At 61.4% G+C, this 14,345-nt stretch overlaps 1 protein-coding gene across 3 annotated transcripts in view; it reads right to left on the minus strand.

Moving 5' to 3' along the window:
• GALNT9 (polypeptide N-acetylgalactosaminyltransferase 9) overlaps positions 1-13,716 on the minus strand; it is a 122,613-nt gene extending 108,897 nt beyond the window's left edge. For all 3 annotated transcript variants that reach the window (XM_028830209.2, XM_028830210.2, XM_077955879.1), the window contains exon 1: positions 13,102-13,716. In XM_028830209.2, the coding sequence (XP_028686042.1) occupies positions 13,102-13,339 (238 nt within the window). In that variant the 5' untranslated portion in view covers positions 13,340-13,716. The remainder of the gene's footprint in view (positions 1-13,101) is intronic.
• Between the last annotated feature and the right edge of the window lie 629 nt (positions 13,717-14,345).

The raw sequence follows: 14,345 nt of genomic DNA on the forward strand, positions 1-14,345 counted from the left end.
ACAGAGCACAGCCTCATCCCACACCCCACGGAGCACGGCCTCATCCTACACCCCACAGAGCACAGCCACATCCTACACCCCACAGAGCAAAGCCTCATCCTACACCCACAGAACACAGCCCCCATCCCACACCCCACAGAACACAGCCCCCATCCCACACCCCACAGAACACAGCCCCCATCCCACACCCCACACAACACAGCCCCCATCCCACACCCCACACAACACAGCACCCATCCCACACCCCACAGAACACAGCCCCCATCCCACACCCCACAGAGCACAGCCTCATCCTACATCCCACAGAGCACAGCCTCATCCTACACCCCACAGAGCACGGCCACATCCTACACCCCACAGAGCACGGCCACATCCTACACCCCACAGAGCACGGCCTCATCCTACACCCCACAGAGCACGGCCTCATCCCACACCCCACAGAGCACAGCCTCATCCTATACCCCACAGAGCATGGCCACATCCTACACCCCACAGAGCACCGTCTCATCCCACACCCCACGGAGCACAGCCTGAATCCCACACCCCGTGGAGCACAGCCCCCATCCCACACCCCACAGAAGCAGCTGGCAGGGTCAGCTTACCCAACTTGGGAGACAGGACCCTTGTGCCGCTCCCACCACCCCCAGGCCATACTCTCTCTCCTGCTCCTTCCACTCATGTCCTCACAGTGGGTGCCCAGACCCAGGACTTGGACTTGCCACTCTTCCGTCCACATTGGCTCCCTAGCGTGGGGTCAGCTCCTCTCCAGGGCCACCACCTCACCGTGGAGACCTGTGGTTTTTATTTTTTTTGAGACGGAGTCTCGCTATGTCGCCCAGGTTGGAGTGCAGTGGCTGGATCTCAGCTCACTGCAAGCTCCGCCTCCCGGGTTCACGCCATTCCCCTGCCTCAGCTTCCCGAGTAGCTGGGACTACAGGCACCGCCACCTCACCTGGCTAGTTTTTTTTGGGTTTTTTTTTTTTTTGTATTTTTTAGTAGAGACGGAGTTTCACCAGGTTAGCCAGAATGGTCTCCATCTCCTGACCTCGTGATCCACCCATCTCAGCCTCCCAAAGTGCTGGGATTACAGGCTTGAACCACTGAGCCCAGCCACCTGTGGTTTTTATTAATTCCAGGATCATCGTGGGCCACCTCACTGCGGAGACCTGCGGGTTTTATGAATTCCAGCATCATCTGTGAACAGCACAATTGGATCACACTCCAGTGAGCCTGTTAAAAGCATTAATTTGTTATCCATGAACATGTAAATACATCATAATTTTGGTAAGCCTGTGTTGAGATTTTGTTTTTAAAAATCTTCCTAAAAGCTCAAAAACGCAGTGGCCAGCTCCCCCTCGCCCAGTAGAAGCTGCGCTCAGCCCTCCCCAGCTGGCCCCACCTTCGGGCCCCTCCAGCCCCGGGGCCCAGACTTGTCCCTCCCAACCAGGGCAGGGAAAGAAGCAGGAGGGGTGTCGGTGGGGCTGCACGGGGGCTGCTGGGAGCCACGGGAAGATCCATGGTCGACCTGGCACCTCTAGATCTCACTATTTCTCTGGCGTTCCACCAGGGTCCAGGATGGTGTTTCAAAGAGCAATTGCACTTGGCTTATTTACTTAAAATAAAACACCGATGGGCACGTTGGCTCACGCCTGTAATCCCTGCACTTTGGGAGGCTGAGGCGGGTGGATCACTTGAGTTCAGGAGTTCAAGACCAGCCTGGGCAACATGGTGAAACCCCGTCTCTATCAAAAAATAAAAAATTAGCTGGGTGTGGTGGTGTGTGCCTGTAATCCCAGCTACTTGGGATGCTGAGGCAGGAGAATTGCTTGACCCTAGGTGGTGGGGGTGAAACCCTGCCTCAAAAAAGTTTAAAAAATAAAAATAAAATGCGGACAGCCAAGGGCCTGAGCACAGCCCCTCTGGCCAGGCAAGCGTGGGTGGCAGGATGCTGACCAAGAGTGCTGGATGGCTCATGGGGCTGGGCGGGTTCTGGGCAGGCCTGACCCAGAACAAGAGACAAGGTGGGTGCTTGGGGAACCCACATGGCCGCCTCTCCTCAGGGCCAGAGGTGGGGCTCGAAGAGCACCTGCCCTTCGTGCCCCAGCTTTCAGTCCAGCCTCCAATGCAGGGGCCTCAGGCCACCAGGGACACGAATCTGCCATCCCATCAGCACAGGGCCTCAGGGCCTCACAGGTGGCATCCACGCTTGAATCCCGGCACAGTGTCGCAGCTGCAGCTGTAGGATCATGCAGAGCTGGTGACTTGCAGGTTCGGGGCCGCCCTAAACCTCCTGGTGGATTCTGGGATGTGCACCCTGACTGACCTCCCAGCTGGGCCTGCATCCTGGCATGTGGGCGGCGCCGACGCCTGGGGCCAGTTATGACCAGGCCAGTCCCACAGGGCACTCCTCCCGCCCTCTGCCAGTGGCTGGCTAGGTGCTCAGAGACGACACAGTCCTAACAGAGAGGCAGGAAGCTTGCGTGTCCCCCCGCCTCTCAGGGCCCTGCTCATGCACACCTGGTGGCTGCACAGGTCCTTTGGACGCCGGCGGCGGCTCTCTGGGAGGGAGGAGCAGAGACAGACCTGGGTGTCCGTGGCCGCCACCGAGCCACCAAGCCTGCAGCGTGCGTGCGTGCCTGCACGGGAGGGACACTCCCCGTGGTTGAAGTGCTGTGATGGCGAATTCTGCGTCCGCCGAGAGGGCCTTGGATGCCCAGGTGGCTGGAAGTGTTGCTTCCAGGGGCGTCTGTGCGAGAGTCGAGTCTGAATCGGGCTGAGGAAGAAAGGTCTGCCCTCCCCGGTGCGGACAGGGAGCAGCCCCTCCTCGGAGGCCCGGCTGGAACAGAAAGGCAGAGGACGGCAGCTTCACGTCCTGTGTGAGCTGAGACCTCCCTCTGCTCCTGCCTGTGGACGTCGGACGGAGCTGCCGGGTCTCGGGCCTTTGGGGTAGAAGTTGTGCCATTCTCCCCGGCGTGACCCCGGCTCTCAGGTCTCTGCACTCAGGCCAAAGGACCCCACCCGGCTTCCCTGGCCTGCAGCGTGCAGACGGCAGATGGTGGGGCCTCTTGGCCTGCAGAGTCGCGGGGCCAGTCCTCACTCTGCATCTCCTCTCAGGTCTCTCTCTCTCCACTGGCTCGGTTCCTCGGGAGAGCCCTGACCCACACACCAGCCGAGTTTGCTTTTCATCAAGCCTTTCCGTCTGGTGCAGGTCAACACCCCACTCCGCCACGCACACAGCTGTGCCCGGCACCACACACGTCCACAGGTCACCTCGGGTCCCTCAGGTGCTCCTCCCGCAGCCCCACGTAGACAGAAGGCATTCCTCAGGCCTGGGAGCCCAGCCTCCCGCGTCCTTCTAAGGGCAGCCGGATTTCCTGTGGAGCCCGTGTCTTCTCCACTCTCAGCGTCCTGAGGTCCGGAGGGCAGGGACCCCACCATGCAGGCAGGGATACGAGGCAGGCGCTCCTAAGGAAAAGGGGCAGCAAGCAGCCCCCGCCACTGGGTCATGCCTCACCCTCCACCAGAACCACTGGGCCGCTGGGTCCCGTTAGCGTTCACTCTGTTAGACTTGAGTTTTCTATAGCTGAAAATCAAAGATCTCAGCTGCTAACAGAGCTGGCGAGCCTCAAGCTGCTCCCGCAGAAACAGCTCCTGCAGCGACGTCCCCAAGTCCGCGTGGGTACAACGTGCCAGGGCCGGCCGCCAAGCCCAGGAGCCTCCCCGCAGCACATCCACACGCGCTTGTTTTGTTTTTATTTGTTGCTGTTGTTTAAACTCAGGCTGAGAGGCACAGAACGCCCCGGGGAGAGTGCAGCCCGCAGAGCTGGGAGCTCGTTTCCTGGGTTCCGATTCAACCTCGAGCACACGGGTGCAGCAGACACGGCCCAGAGCCCTCGAGGGCCACGCGGCGCAGACGCCCCCACCTCAGATCTTTCCGGATTCCTGGGGAATCTGTCGTCTCTGCAGAAGCTTGAGTTCATATTACTTAACAGTTTCTTTTAAATCGACCCATCTTTTAAGTTCAATTAATTCGTTTCTTAAATAAGTGATGGGTTGGCACCAAAAATAGAAAACATGTATCGTTTTACTAGTAAATATCAGTAAACAGAATGGAAACAGGATGTTGCATTGAGAGTCTGGCCAGGCGTGCCTGTTAGAAAGCCCGTGTGCCCGGGAAAGGCCCCTCTCCTACGAAGAGAGAGGTTGTCCAGGTCAGAGGCCAAGAGGCAGGTCCTGGTGCCGTGGGAAAGGGTGGAGGAGGGTGGAGGGAAGCTCCCGCAGCGTGATCTGATTCTCTCCAACTCCATGTCCCTGGGCCAGCTCAAGGCCTCCGCCCCCACCAGGCACGCTCAGGGTGGAGAAGCAGCAGCCCAGCTCATTTCAGAGGCAGAGGGGAGGTGGGCGGTGCCAGCGGGCGGTCCTTCTGCTGTGCTGGGTGCCTCCTTCAGTGCCCACAGGGCCCCCCAAGGCTGTTACTCTGGGCACCCCCCTTTGACAGACAGGGAAACTGAGGTGCAGGGGGCGTGTGACCGGCCCACAGTCGTGCAGCTGAGGAGGGAAGAGCTGGGTTTGAACCCAGGCAGTCGACACCATAGTCAGCGAGGCAGGTGCCCAGGGTGGGCTCTTGCTCCAGGGGCCTCCTGGCGTCCCAGTGGGGAGGAGGGTGCCTGGCAGTGGGTGGAGCCAAATGCTGCTCAACGTCCATGACCGACCATGGGGCAGCCCCACCAGGAAGAACTGCCCGGCCTGTGTCAGCCCTGACTGAGGCCCCCATCGGTGCGGGATCGAGGCCCTGTCAGTGCGGGATCGAGGCCCTGTCGGTGCGGGATCGAGGCCCCCGTCGGTCCAGAATCGAGGCCCCTGTCAAGGCCCCTGTTGGTGTGGGATCGAGGCCCTGTCGGTGCAGGATCGAGTCCCCCATCAGTGCGGGATCGAGGCCCCCGTCGGTCCGGAATTGAGGCCCCCGTCGGTCCGGAATCAAGGCCATGGTACACCAGCCACTCTGGAGACCTTGGTTTCCCGTCTGCTGATGAGTCGCCCGTCTCATCTGGGTCCTGGCAGATTCAAGTGAAACTGAAAATGTGCTTCAAGCAGCCGGGAGACAGGCATCACCAGAGATGGGACCTCAGTGCCCCCGGGAAACGGGCACCGACAGCGTCACATCCCTCGTCAAGAACCTTCTGGCATGGCCCGGAGCCTAGGAGTGCAGCCAGCCTCCTTCCGAGGCCTATGGGCTGTCCAGGAGACCGAGGCCTGCCCTGGTACCTCATTATCTCCCTCACTCACTTCGCCCTGACCACCCTGACCCCAGGGCCCACTGGGGCCTCTGCACCTGCCACTGACACCCGGCACTTCCCCCCGATTCTCTCCTGGCAGCTCCTTCTCCTCATTCACAATTCGGAGAGTGGCTCCCTCCCCACCCAGCTGTGTGTGTTCCAGGTCACTGCAGTGGCACCAAACAGGGAGGCTCCACCCCACACACCTGTCCCCTCACACGGGACCCCACACAGCTGTCCCCTCACAGACCTGTCTCCTCACACAGGAGGCCGGGAGTCGGATGTCAGGCGCGCAGGGCCACACTCCCTCTGAAGGCCGTGGGTAAGACACATCCTGCCTCTGCCAGGGCCCCCGGCTGTGGCCACACCACTCCAGTCCCCGCCTCTGCCCCCACGGGGCCTCCTCCCCTCCAACCCCCCACGGTCTCTCCTCGTCTTATAAGGACCACAGTCATTGGATTTGGGGCCCACCGAATCCCCAGTCCTGGCTGAGGGCATCTTAACTAATCACCTCTGCAAAGACCCTGTTTCTAAATAAGCCACTTTCCGAGGTTCCAGGTGGACGTGAGCTTCCGGGCGGGCCCCATTTAACCATCCCCCCCCACCCAGGTACCCATTCATCCACATCACTCGGGCCTCCTCATAGGTTTGGCTCTGTCTGAGACCATCTGGACGATGCAGCGCGCTCACTCCCTGTCTTCCTCCCTAGGATGTCAGCCCCTGAGGTGGGGACGTCTCTGCTCAGGCCCAGGTCCTCAGCGCAGTGCGCGAACGCAGCAGGTGTTCACGGCTTTGCCGGGAAGGAACAGACGTGCGGCACACGAGGTGGTGCCGCTGCCCACAGACACAGGCCTTCGGGTTGAAGGGGCCGGGCCCACAAATGCCAGTTCGAGCACAGCAAAGACCCGGGACCCCCATCCGTGGCTCAGTCGTCCCACGGAAGGCTCCGGGAGGGGTGAGTGTCTGCACAGGAAATGGGGGTGTCTCCCCGACCCCAGCTCCTGTCACCCCTTCACAGTTTGCCCCCTCCTACTTCCGGAACTCAGGCAGCACCATGGGCGTCCCTAGGCATGGGAGCGGGGTTTGTAGGCTCTGCGAGGATGGAGGCGGGAGCAGTCCTGGGCGGCCTTCTGGGAGGGCATCATGAGCCCAGGAGACGGGGTGCAGAGCCCAGGGCCGAGCCGCTTCCATGCTACAAGATGATGCAACCCTTGGCACCTTTTCAATGACTGGAATATGAGTTTCTCCTTTCTGTGACTGGCAACCAGAGGGCGGACTGTGAGACTTAGGCTGACACCAGTCCCCTCGCTGAGTGGCGGGACGGCCATCATTCTCCTCACCATCCCGTAAGGGAAGCCCAGGCCACAGGGCATCTCCTAGGGCATGAGAGCCGTGCGTCAGCCTTGCCCCCTCCTCCAGCACCTCCCGGCTTCTCCACCTCCTTGTCCCTTCACAGGCATCTGTGCTTGTTCAAGAGAGAACGGGCCACTGACCACACAGGTCTGAAGACACGGATCCCGTCCTGCCCGCTTGTCCTCAATGGGATATCTGACATGGAAATTTACAGACTTATTTTTGTCAAGTTTCCAGCCAATGAAGGATAAACTGTCCTTTCAGAAAATAGTTCCAAGACTCTGAAATACGCAGGTTGCTGAGCTGAATTGTAAATGCAAACACTCAGCCCAGCACACGCCGACGCGGGGATCACCACCTGCCTGGGTCGTTCCTAGAAGCTTGGGCTGCTGCGTTTGCAGACAGAGGCCCCACGCAGGTCTGCTCCGCCCCAAGGGAAGTGGCTGACAAGTGTTTAGGAACTCATCTCCCCCAGGACTCAAAGGTGCAGGTCTGCAGAGAGCCCAGCCTCCGGGTCAAGGGAGCAGGCTGAGTGGCTCTGACCCGTCTATGGTCACAGGGGGTCAAAATCCCCAACAAATCCGGGGGGCAGCTGTGGGGAGGACGGCTGTGTGCGAACGCACGCGAGGAAGAGAACGCACAACCAAAATGTGTTCATCTCCTCAGCCGGGAAATGCCAGACTCCTCCGAGTGTCAGGAGGCCCAGCGGACGTCGGGAAACAGGAGAGGCAATTCCCATCCTGTAGCCACGATCCAGCCTCGTCATCGGAGTCAGAGCGGGGGCTCTGGCCGTGCCTAGTAACTACTTTTTCACTTTTTGTAGTAAATCCGCAATCATGGGGAAGCTGTGAAACTCCGCCGGGGCCTGGAGGTTAATGATCCAGGCGGAAAAACGGTCACCACGTCAATGCTGCTGCCATTTTGAAGCGAGACCTGCTGGGGCCGCGCCTGAAGCCTCCAGGGCACTGCAACTGTCTTCCCGGCCACGGCCACTCCGGCCGTTTGGATCAGCAACGTGGGGTGTTGGGACACACGGAGGGAATTCAGGGGAGGGTAGAGACGATGAACTCAAGCTGGAAAGGCCGCCTGGAACCAGCAGGAGTCATTTGGGAAATAAAACTCACGAGTGAATAGGAAAAGCTTTCTGCTGGAAACCGCATTTCCTCGCAAGGAGAATTTCTCAAAGCATTTCCAAAATGGAAATGCTTACGCAGAGCAGACGCTTGGAAAGCCCTTTTTAGAAACCCACACCTGACACCCTCCAGAGCTCTCGAGGGAGGGTGTGCCGGAGCCGGCAGAGCGGGGGCCGCAGGACACGCTGAGATGCACGCCGGGCGGCAGCCAGGCACTGCTGGGACCCGACCCTGTGTGCCTCCGACCGCGCCTTCTGCACCACCCCACGCAGCTCCGATGGCACTGTCTGCGAGCTCCCGCCTGGCCTTCACTCATCACACAGGACTGACGGGCACGTGCTTTGTGCCGGGCACGCCAGAGACGCTGTCCTCGTGCAGCTGATGTGCCCGTGCCGCGTCCGAGACCCCGGACCAGCGGCTGTGGACGGGACAAGGGCAGTGTGGGCCGACCGCCTGTCACTTGGACAGCACGGCGTCTTTGGACTGGCTCCCCAAGTTCACGCTCCGCCGTGCGGTCTGCCTGCCGCTGAAGCAGACGCCATAGCCCCTGCTCTTGTCGGGGAGACACCCTCCCGTCTAGCCTGCCGCCCCTCTGCAGCCGGGTGCAAGGCAAGCGTTGGGTGGCCTGGCATTCTCCCCCCACCTCCCCTTTCTCACCTCCCCGGCCTCTACACTCTGGTTCAGCCAGGTCTTCACTGGTAGTCACTCATGGTGCTGGGACTCCTGGCAGTGTTTTGCGTCTGAATTAGAGTTCTGGGCCCCCACTGTGGTGAAGGCAGCCTGGGGAGATACGCCCCTTGGCAACCTGACCACCCCTTCCCCAAGTCCACCAGCCCCACAGGAACATCCCCTCGGCTGCTGCTCTGCACACACTCTGGGGCTTCCCAAAGCAGGGGCTGCGTCCCAGTGGGCCCAGCTTGCAGACATGGCTGTGGGCCATGCACGGGCACAGCTCCATGAGACGCCACCCCTCTTCAGGCCTTGCTCTCCCGAGTTCTTCTGGCATCGTACTCATGTGGCCCTGGCTCAGGCCTCCCTTGGGCACAGGGCAGGCCTTGGTGGGGCAGCTTCTTCCCTTGAGGACAGGGCGGGCCTCGGTGGGGTGGTGTCTTCCCTCGGGCACAGGGCAGGCCTCGGTGGGGCGGCACCTGCTGGAGTCTCCAGGCTGTTCCCATGACACTCAATCACCTTCTACTCACCGGTGCACTGGAGACACACAAGTGTCTCTTAAGTTCATTTAAACAAAACAATGAATTGCTTGGAGAAAAACCCCCTCGCTTGCTCACTGGACAGATATACATGGAGCGCCGTGTTTGTGGTACCGCCAGAGGCCTTGGGCGTCAGAGCCGGGGCCAGACAGACACGGCCTCGCCCTCAGTGGACACGAGCGAGGTGTCACACAGTCATGGGGGGATGCGTGAGGCACGTGGGAATTCCTGAGACTGGAGGGAGCCTGAGTCCGTGTTTCTGGAGAGGGGGGCGTGGGCAGGACAAGTGTGCAATGAGCGCGGGCCACACCCCAACCTTCTCTGGCCAGCAACCACCTGGCCACAGTGGGGCCTTCTGTTTTTTCAGTTTAAACTTTTAGTAACTACAGAAGCCTAGGTCCCTCTGAAGCCAGTGCCACCTCGCCGGACCTCTCTGGGCCCTGTGGTCCACCCTGTCCCAGTCTCCCAGCTTTCCTGCTGCTCAGGCCCAGACCTCTCAGACCTGAGCCTGCCCTGTGACCTGGGCTGGGGCAGGTCAGTTAGACGGAATTCACACGTGTGTGCTCTGAATTTTAGAAACGACCTCCCTCACCACCAACCGACAAAAGGAAAACTTCCCATCGCCATCCCCGGCTCCATCCTCCGTTCAGAGCCTTTCTTCCTGAGGGGCAGGAGGGCCGGAACCGCGCCAGGCGGGGGCAATTCTCCTCTCCCAGCAGAGTGAGTCTAGCCGCTGCGACGTGGGCAGCCCTGCTCCCTGGTGGTGACCTTCACCCCCTCCACGCCCACAGCAACAAACAGCCCAGCGTGACTTAGCGCTGCCCAGGCCTCGCATGGACACAGGGTGGGCCCTGCAAACGCCTAGAGAAAGTGGGGGCTCTTTGTCTCCCTCTCCCCTTCCCAACCCAAGGCGCTTGAAAATTTTCTTTTTTTTTTTTTTTTTTTTTTTGAGACGGAGTCTCGCTGTGTCTCCCAGGCTGGAGTGCAGTGGCGTGATCTCGGCTCACTGCAAGCTCCGCCTCTCGGGTTCACGCCATTCTCCCGCCTCAGCCTCCCAAGTAGCTGAGACTACAGGCGCCCGCCACCACGCCCGGCTAGTTTTTTGTATTTTTAGTAGAGACGGGGTTTCACCATGTTAGCCAGGATAGTCTCGATCTCCTGACCTTGTGATCCACCCGCCTCGGCCTCCCAAAGTGCTGGGATTACAGGCTTGAGCCACCGCGCCCGGCCTGAAAATTTTCTTAAAGGCAGATGGGTTTGAATACCCAGACAACTGAACAGGGACCGTTCCTCCCGTTCTTTTCCTTGAGTTTAGAGGCTCTGAAATTTAGTGTTTATGAGACTTCCTGTGTCTGCTGCGTGCACAAAACCATGGATGCTGTCATTTATGTGCAATTGAAAATATTCAGAAGGACGGTTTTTGTGTATAAACATTTTTTCCTTGCCTTGAGCGCTGAATTTAGAAGCAAACCCTGATGTACACAGAGGAGTGACCACACAGAGCTTCCTTAACCAGCATCCCTCCGGGGCCTCATGAATTTGAAACTGCACACATTTCTTAGGACTTCTTTGCCAAGGTCAATGGACATCCCAAAGAAAGGCCACTGGACCAGCGGAGGCGGGGTGCGGGGAGAACTTCAGATTCCAGGCCCCTCCCCAGCCCGACGGCCCTCCTGCTCCTCCACTCCGAGGAAGACGTGGACTTCCTTCCACCAGGCCCCTCCCAGCCAGCGGAGGAATTCCAGGAAGCAATCAAGGCAGGGAAAAGTGATCAATCCATCTTGTTTTGGATTTCCCCCTCTCCTTTCTAAACTCAGACGGATTAGTATCGAGTGGGAGCTCCCAGGAATCAGTCTTGCATCCTGGGATGTCACATTCTGGAACAGGCTGTGATGGAAGCAGGCTGCCTCCTCCAGGGAGCCTCCTTCCACACCCTGAACACCGACGGCCTGTGCCAGCATCGGAGCGGGTAATGCTGTTTCGAACGGCCTCGTGGGGACAAACGTCAAGCCTCTACTGCACTGCCCTCCCCTTAGGGCCCCACCAGGGGTGAGAGTAATTTGGTGTCTCCCACCATTTCCTGGGGCCAAGATTGACTGACTCTTGGGTTAGACACTGTGCCAGGCCCACTGGTCACAGAGAGGAACGCGGCACAGCCTCATCATAGAGGGGGATGGAACTCGGCCTCATCAAAAGGTGGACGGCAGACAGAGCAGACAGATGGTGGGGGCAGTTCAGAGGCAGGCTGACAAGGGAGGAAGCTGGGATGAAGGAAAAGAAGGAGAAACTATTTTAAAAGCAAGAAAGGAGGAAGGGGGAGGGAAGCGAAGAGGAAGAAGGGAGGGGAAAGAGGACCAGAGGAGGGGGGACGGGAGAAGGTACTGGGGGCGGCGGGCTGGGGCAGGGGGAGACACACTTTCCTGGAATGCTTCCTGATCTCCCGCTAATGTCAGCAAAGCAGATCATGGGTCCTGGCTTTTTCCACCACCAAGAATCCCGGCCGATTCTCACCTTGAAGGGTGAGGCAGGGAAAACGACTCACAGGGCCGAGCTGCCCTCGTGGTGTTACACAACCTCAGCGTGCTGCCAATGTTTTTATGTAATCCTCCGACTCTCCCCATAAAACAGACCATAACACCGTGGCAAGCACACTTCAATAGAGCCATGTGCTATTGCCAGGCACGCCGCCTTCCGGGAGACGAATTGCACTGCCGGGCGGCCAGGCGGCTGCTTGAACTACTTTTCTCCCCTCGTGGCTCCAGCTGAGTCAGAAAGATCAGAGAAGCCACAGAGCTCACCAAGCACAGCTCTGTGGAAACTCAGGGATTCTGTGGGTGATGGTGCTCGGGAAGTCGGGCTGCTCTGAGCCAGACAAAGCTGGGACGACCCCTCGTCATGGGGACTCACTTTCCCTCCCACCCCACGGCCTGTCTGCAGCTTGCCCTCAAGAGAGGGTGCGGCTCCTGAAGGAAACAAAAGACCACCCCCGTGTCTTCGCCCCCACACACAGCAGGCACATCCGGAGCCCGTGCTTGCCCGCGTAACCCCACACAGCAGGCACATCCGGAGCCCGCGCTGCCCGCGTAACCCCAGCTCCCGTCACCTCCCACTCCAGCCTGTTCCGGATGCTTTCTGGAGGAGGTTTGCTGGGGCTGCCAATGCAGAAACCTGAATCATCGACAGGGAACGGAAAGCCACGTCGGGTAGTGATGTGGGCACATGCAAACTTTCTCCTCCTGCCTGGCGCCCCGATGCAGCGCGGCCTTGGGGGCAGCTGCTCCTCCGGTCCTGCTCCAGGAGGGTAGAGCGAGTGGAAAAGTGCTTGCTCTCAGCAGCTGTGGCCGCTGGCCCTGACCTGTGGTGACACCGGTGCTGCCACTCGGGCTGACCTACGTCCACTCGTGATGAAATAGACCCACCAGGAGCTGGATGCTTTCATAGACTCTGGGGCTCCCAGGTGCCACAACCTGCGTCTCCCCGGGTAATGAGTCCTGCCAAGCCCTGCTTGATCCTCAACTCCATCCTCCCACGAGTCTCAGGTCTCAGCCTCATGCTTCTCCCATAACAACTTTCTAACGAGGCCTTGGGCACCCCCAGGACAGGGGCTGCCCAGCACAGTGGTTGAAGCATTTGGTGCCTTCGAACCTCAGGGGCAAAGGATACGGCACCAGCAGCCTCCCAGGGGTGGCGTCCCCACCCTCCTCTTGCCCCACCTTCAAGAGTGGAGGGATCCGCCGCAGCCTAAACCTGACCACCCGGCCTAAACCTGATGCCCCCCACTCCTGGAGCTCCAAGCCAGCCCCCGCCCCACACTCCTGGACCTGGGGCACTGCCTGCTCCTAGACCCCTGCAGAAGTTCCCCTGGGGAGTAAGTTTGGAGTCATTGTGAGGGCAGGGGGACTCCTCAAGTCTCCCCTGGAGGGGTGGGTGCCGTGGGGCGGGGGGGGGGGGGACCCAGGTTGCTGCCTGCTGCTAGAGGGGCCTCCGCGGCCCTTCCCTTTCCTCTCTCCTGCATATTCCCTCCCACAGGGGCGCAGAGGGACGCCCACCCGAGTCCGGCCTGACCCATCGCGCCCGGGGTGGCCGCTGTACCCAGCAGGGCTTCCCCTGCCCCCTGGCGCCCCTGCTCACCGTTGAGCTGGTTGTAGACCACCTCCTCCAGGTGGTCCAGGCGCTGCAGGATGGCCTCGCGGTCCCCCAGCGCGCCCACCTTGGCGTGTCGGCTGCGCACCCGGCGGTCGCCGCTCACGATGCGCACGAGCTCCTGGGAGCGGCCCTGCAGGCGGCAGTACACGGAGAACAGGACGATGCCCACGAACACCAGGATGTTCACCGTCAGCAAAGTTCGGATCTTCCTGGCCACCGCCATGAACGCGGCTGCAGCGGGGGCCTCACTCGCGGGGCATCCCCAGCATCCCCGCCCGGGCCTGGGCTTCGGCTTCGGCTTCGGGGACCATGAGCCGCCCGGGGCTGCAGGGCTCGGCCGGGAGCTGTCCCTTCAGCACCAGCTCAGCGCGCCCGGCCACTGCCGCCCGGGGTCCCCCAGAGCGCAGGGGGCTGCCCGGGGCTGGGGTCGCGGGGCGCGGCCGGCATCCCCCACTCAGAGGGCGCGGCCCCGCCCCGGGGAGCGGCGAGGGGGGCCGGGGGCGCCGGGGGCGGCGGGGGAGGTGCGGGCGGGCGGCGCTCGGTGTCGGTGCCGGCTCCTGTCCTGCCCGCCCCGCAGCCACCGCGCCGGTGCAGAGTGACGCGGCCTCAGCTCAGCTCATCTGCATCCGCGGCCCCGGGACCGCCCCGCCCCGCCTCCCCCGCCCCGCAAGGCCGCCCCCCGGGACCGCCCCGCGCGCCCGCCCCGCCCCCCACCGCGCCCCCCGGGGACCCCAGCACAGCAGGTCCGGGGGCAGCGCGCAGAGCCTGGGCCAAGGGCACGGGCGCTGGGGGCGGGGCAGGCGCGGACCCTCCCTCCCCAGGACCCGCCAGACGCCCGCGGCTCCCAATGGCCAGCGCGGTCCGAATCGACCCCAAGCTTCACCCGAGGGCAGCGGGGCCCCCGGGAATGCCCGGCCAGGGCGGTGTCGCCGGCGTGAATGGGGGAGGGGGCGGCCGGGGCAGGACCCGGGGCAGGGCCGCTCTGGTGGTCTCCTGCCCACCCCTCCCCAAGCCCAGCTCCCGGCCTCCCTCCCTCTCCCCCGTCCAGGGCTGAGGACTGGGGAAGCCGAGTCCCGGGGCGGGTGTGGGGGGTGGGGCTTGGGATGCAGCAGGGGACCCCGAAGCCACCAGCAGGGGAGAAGGCCCCGTCCCTGAGCCAGGCTCGCAGGTAAGACGCGAGGCCGCAAACCCCGGCGGCCCCCACCCCCAGCCCAGGCTCTGATCTGGCC

This window comes from Macaca mulatta, chromosome 11 (genome assembly GCF_049350105.2).
Source record: "Macaca mulatta isolate MMU2019108-1 chromosome 11, T2T-MMU8v2.0, whole genome shotgun sequence".
Taxonomy (NCBI): Eukaryota; Metazoa; Chordata; class Mammalia; order Primates; family Cercopithecidae; genus Macaca; species Macaca mulatta.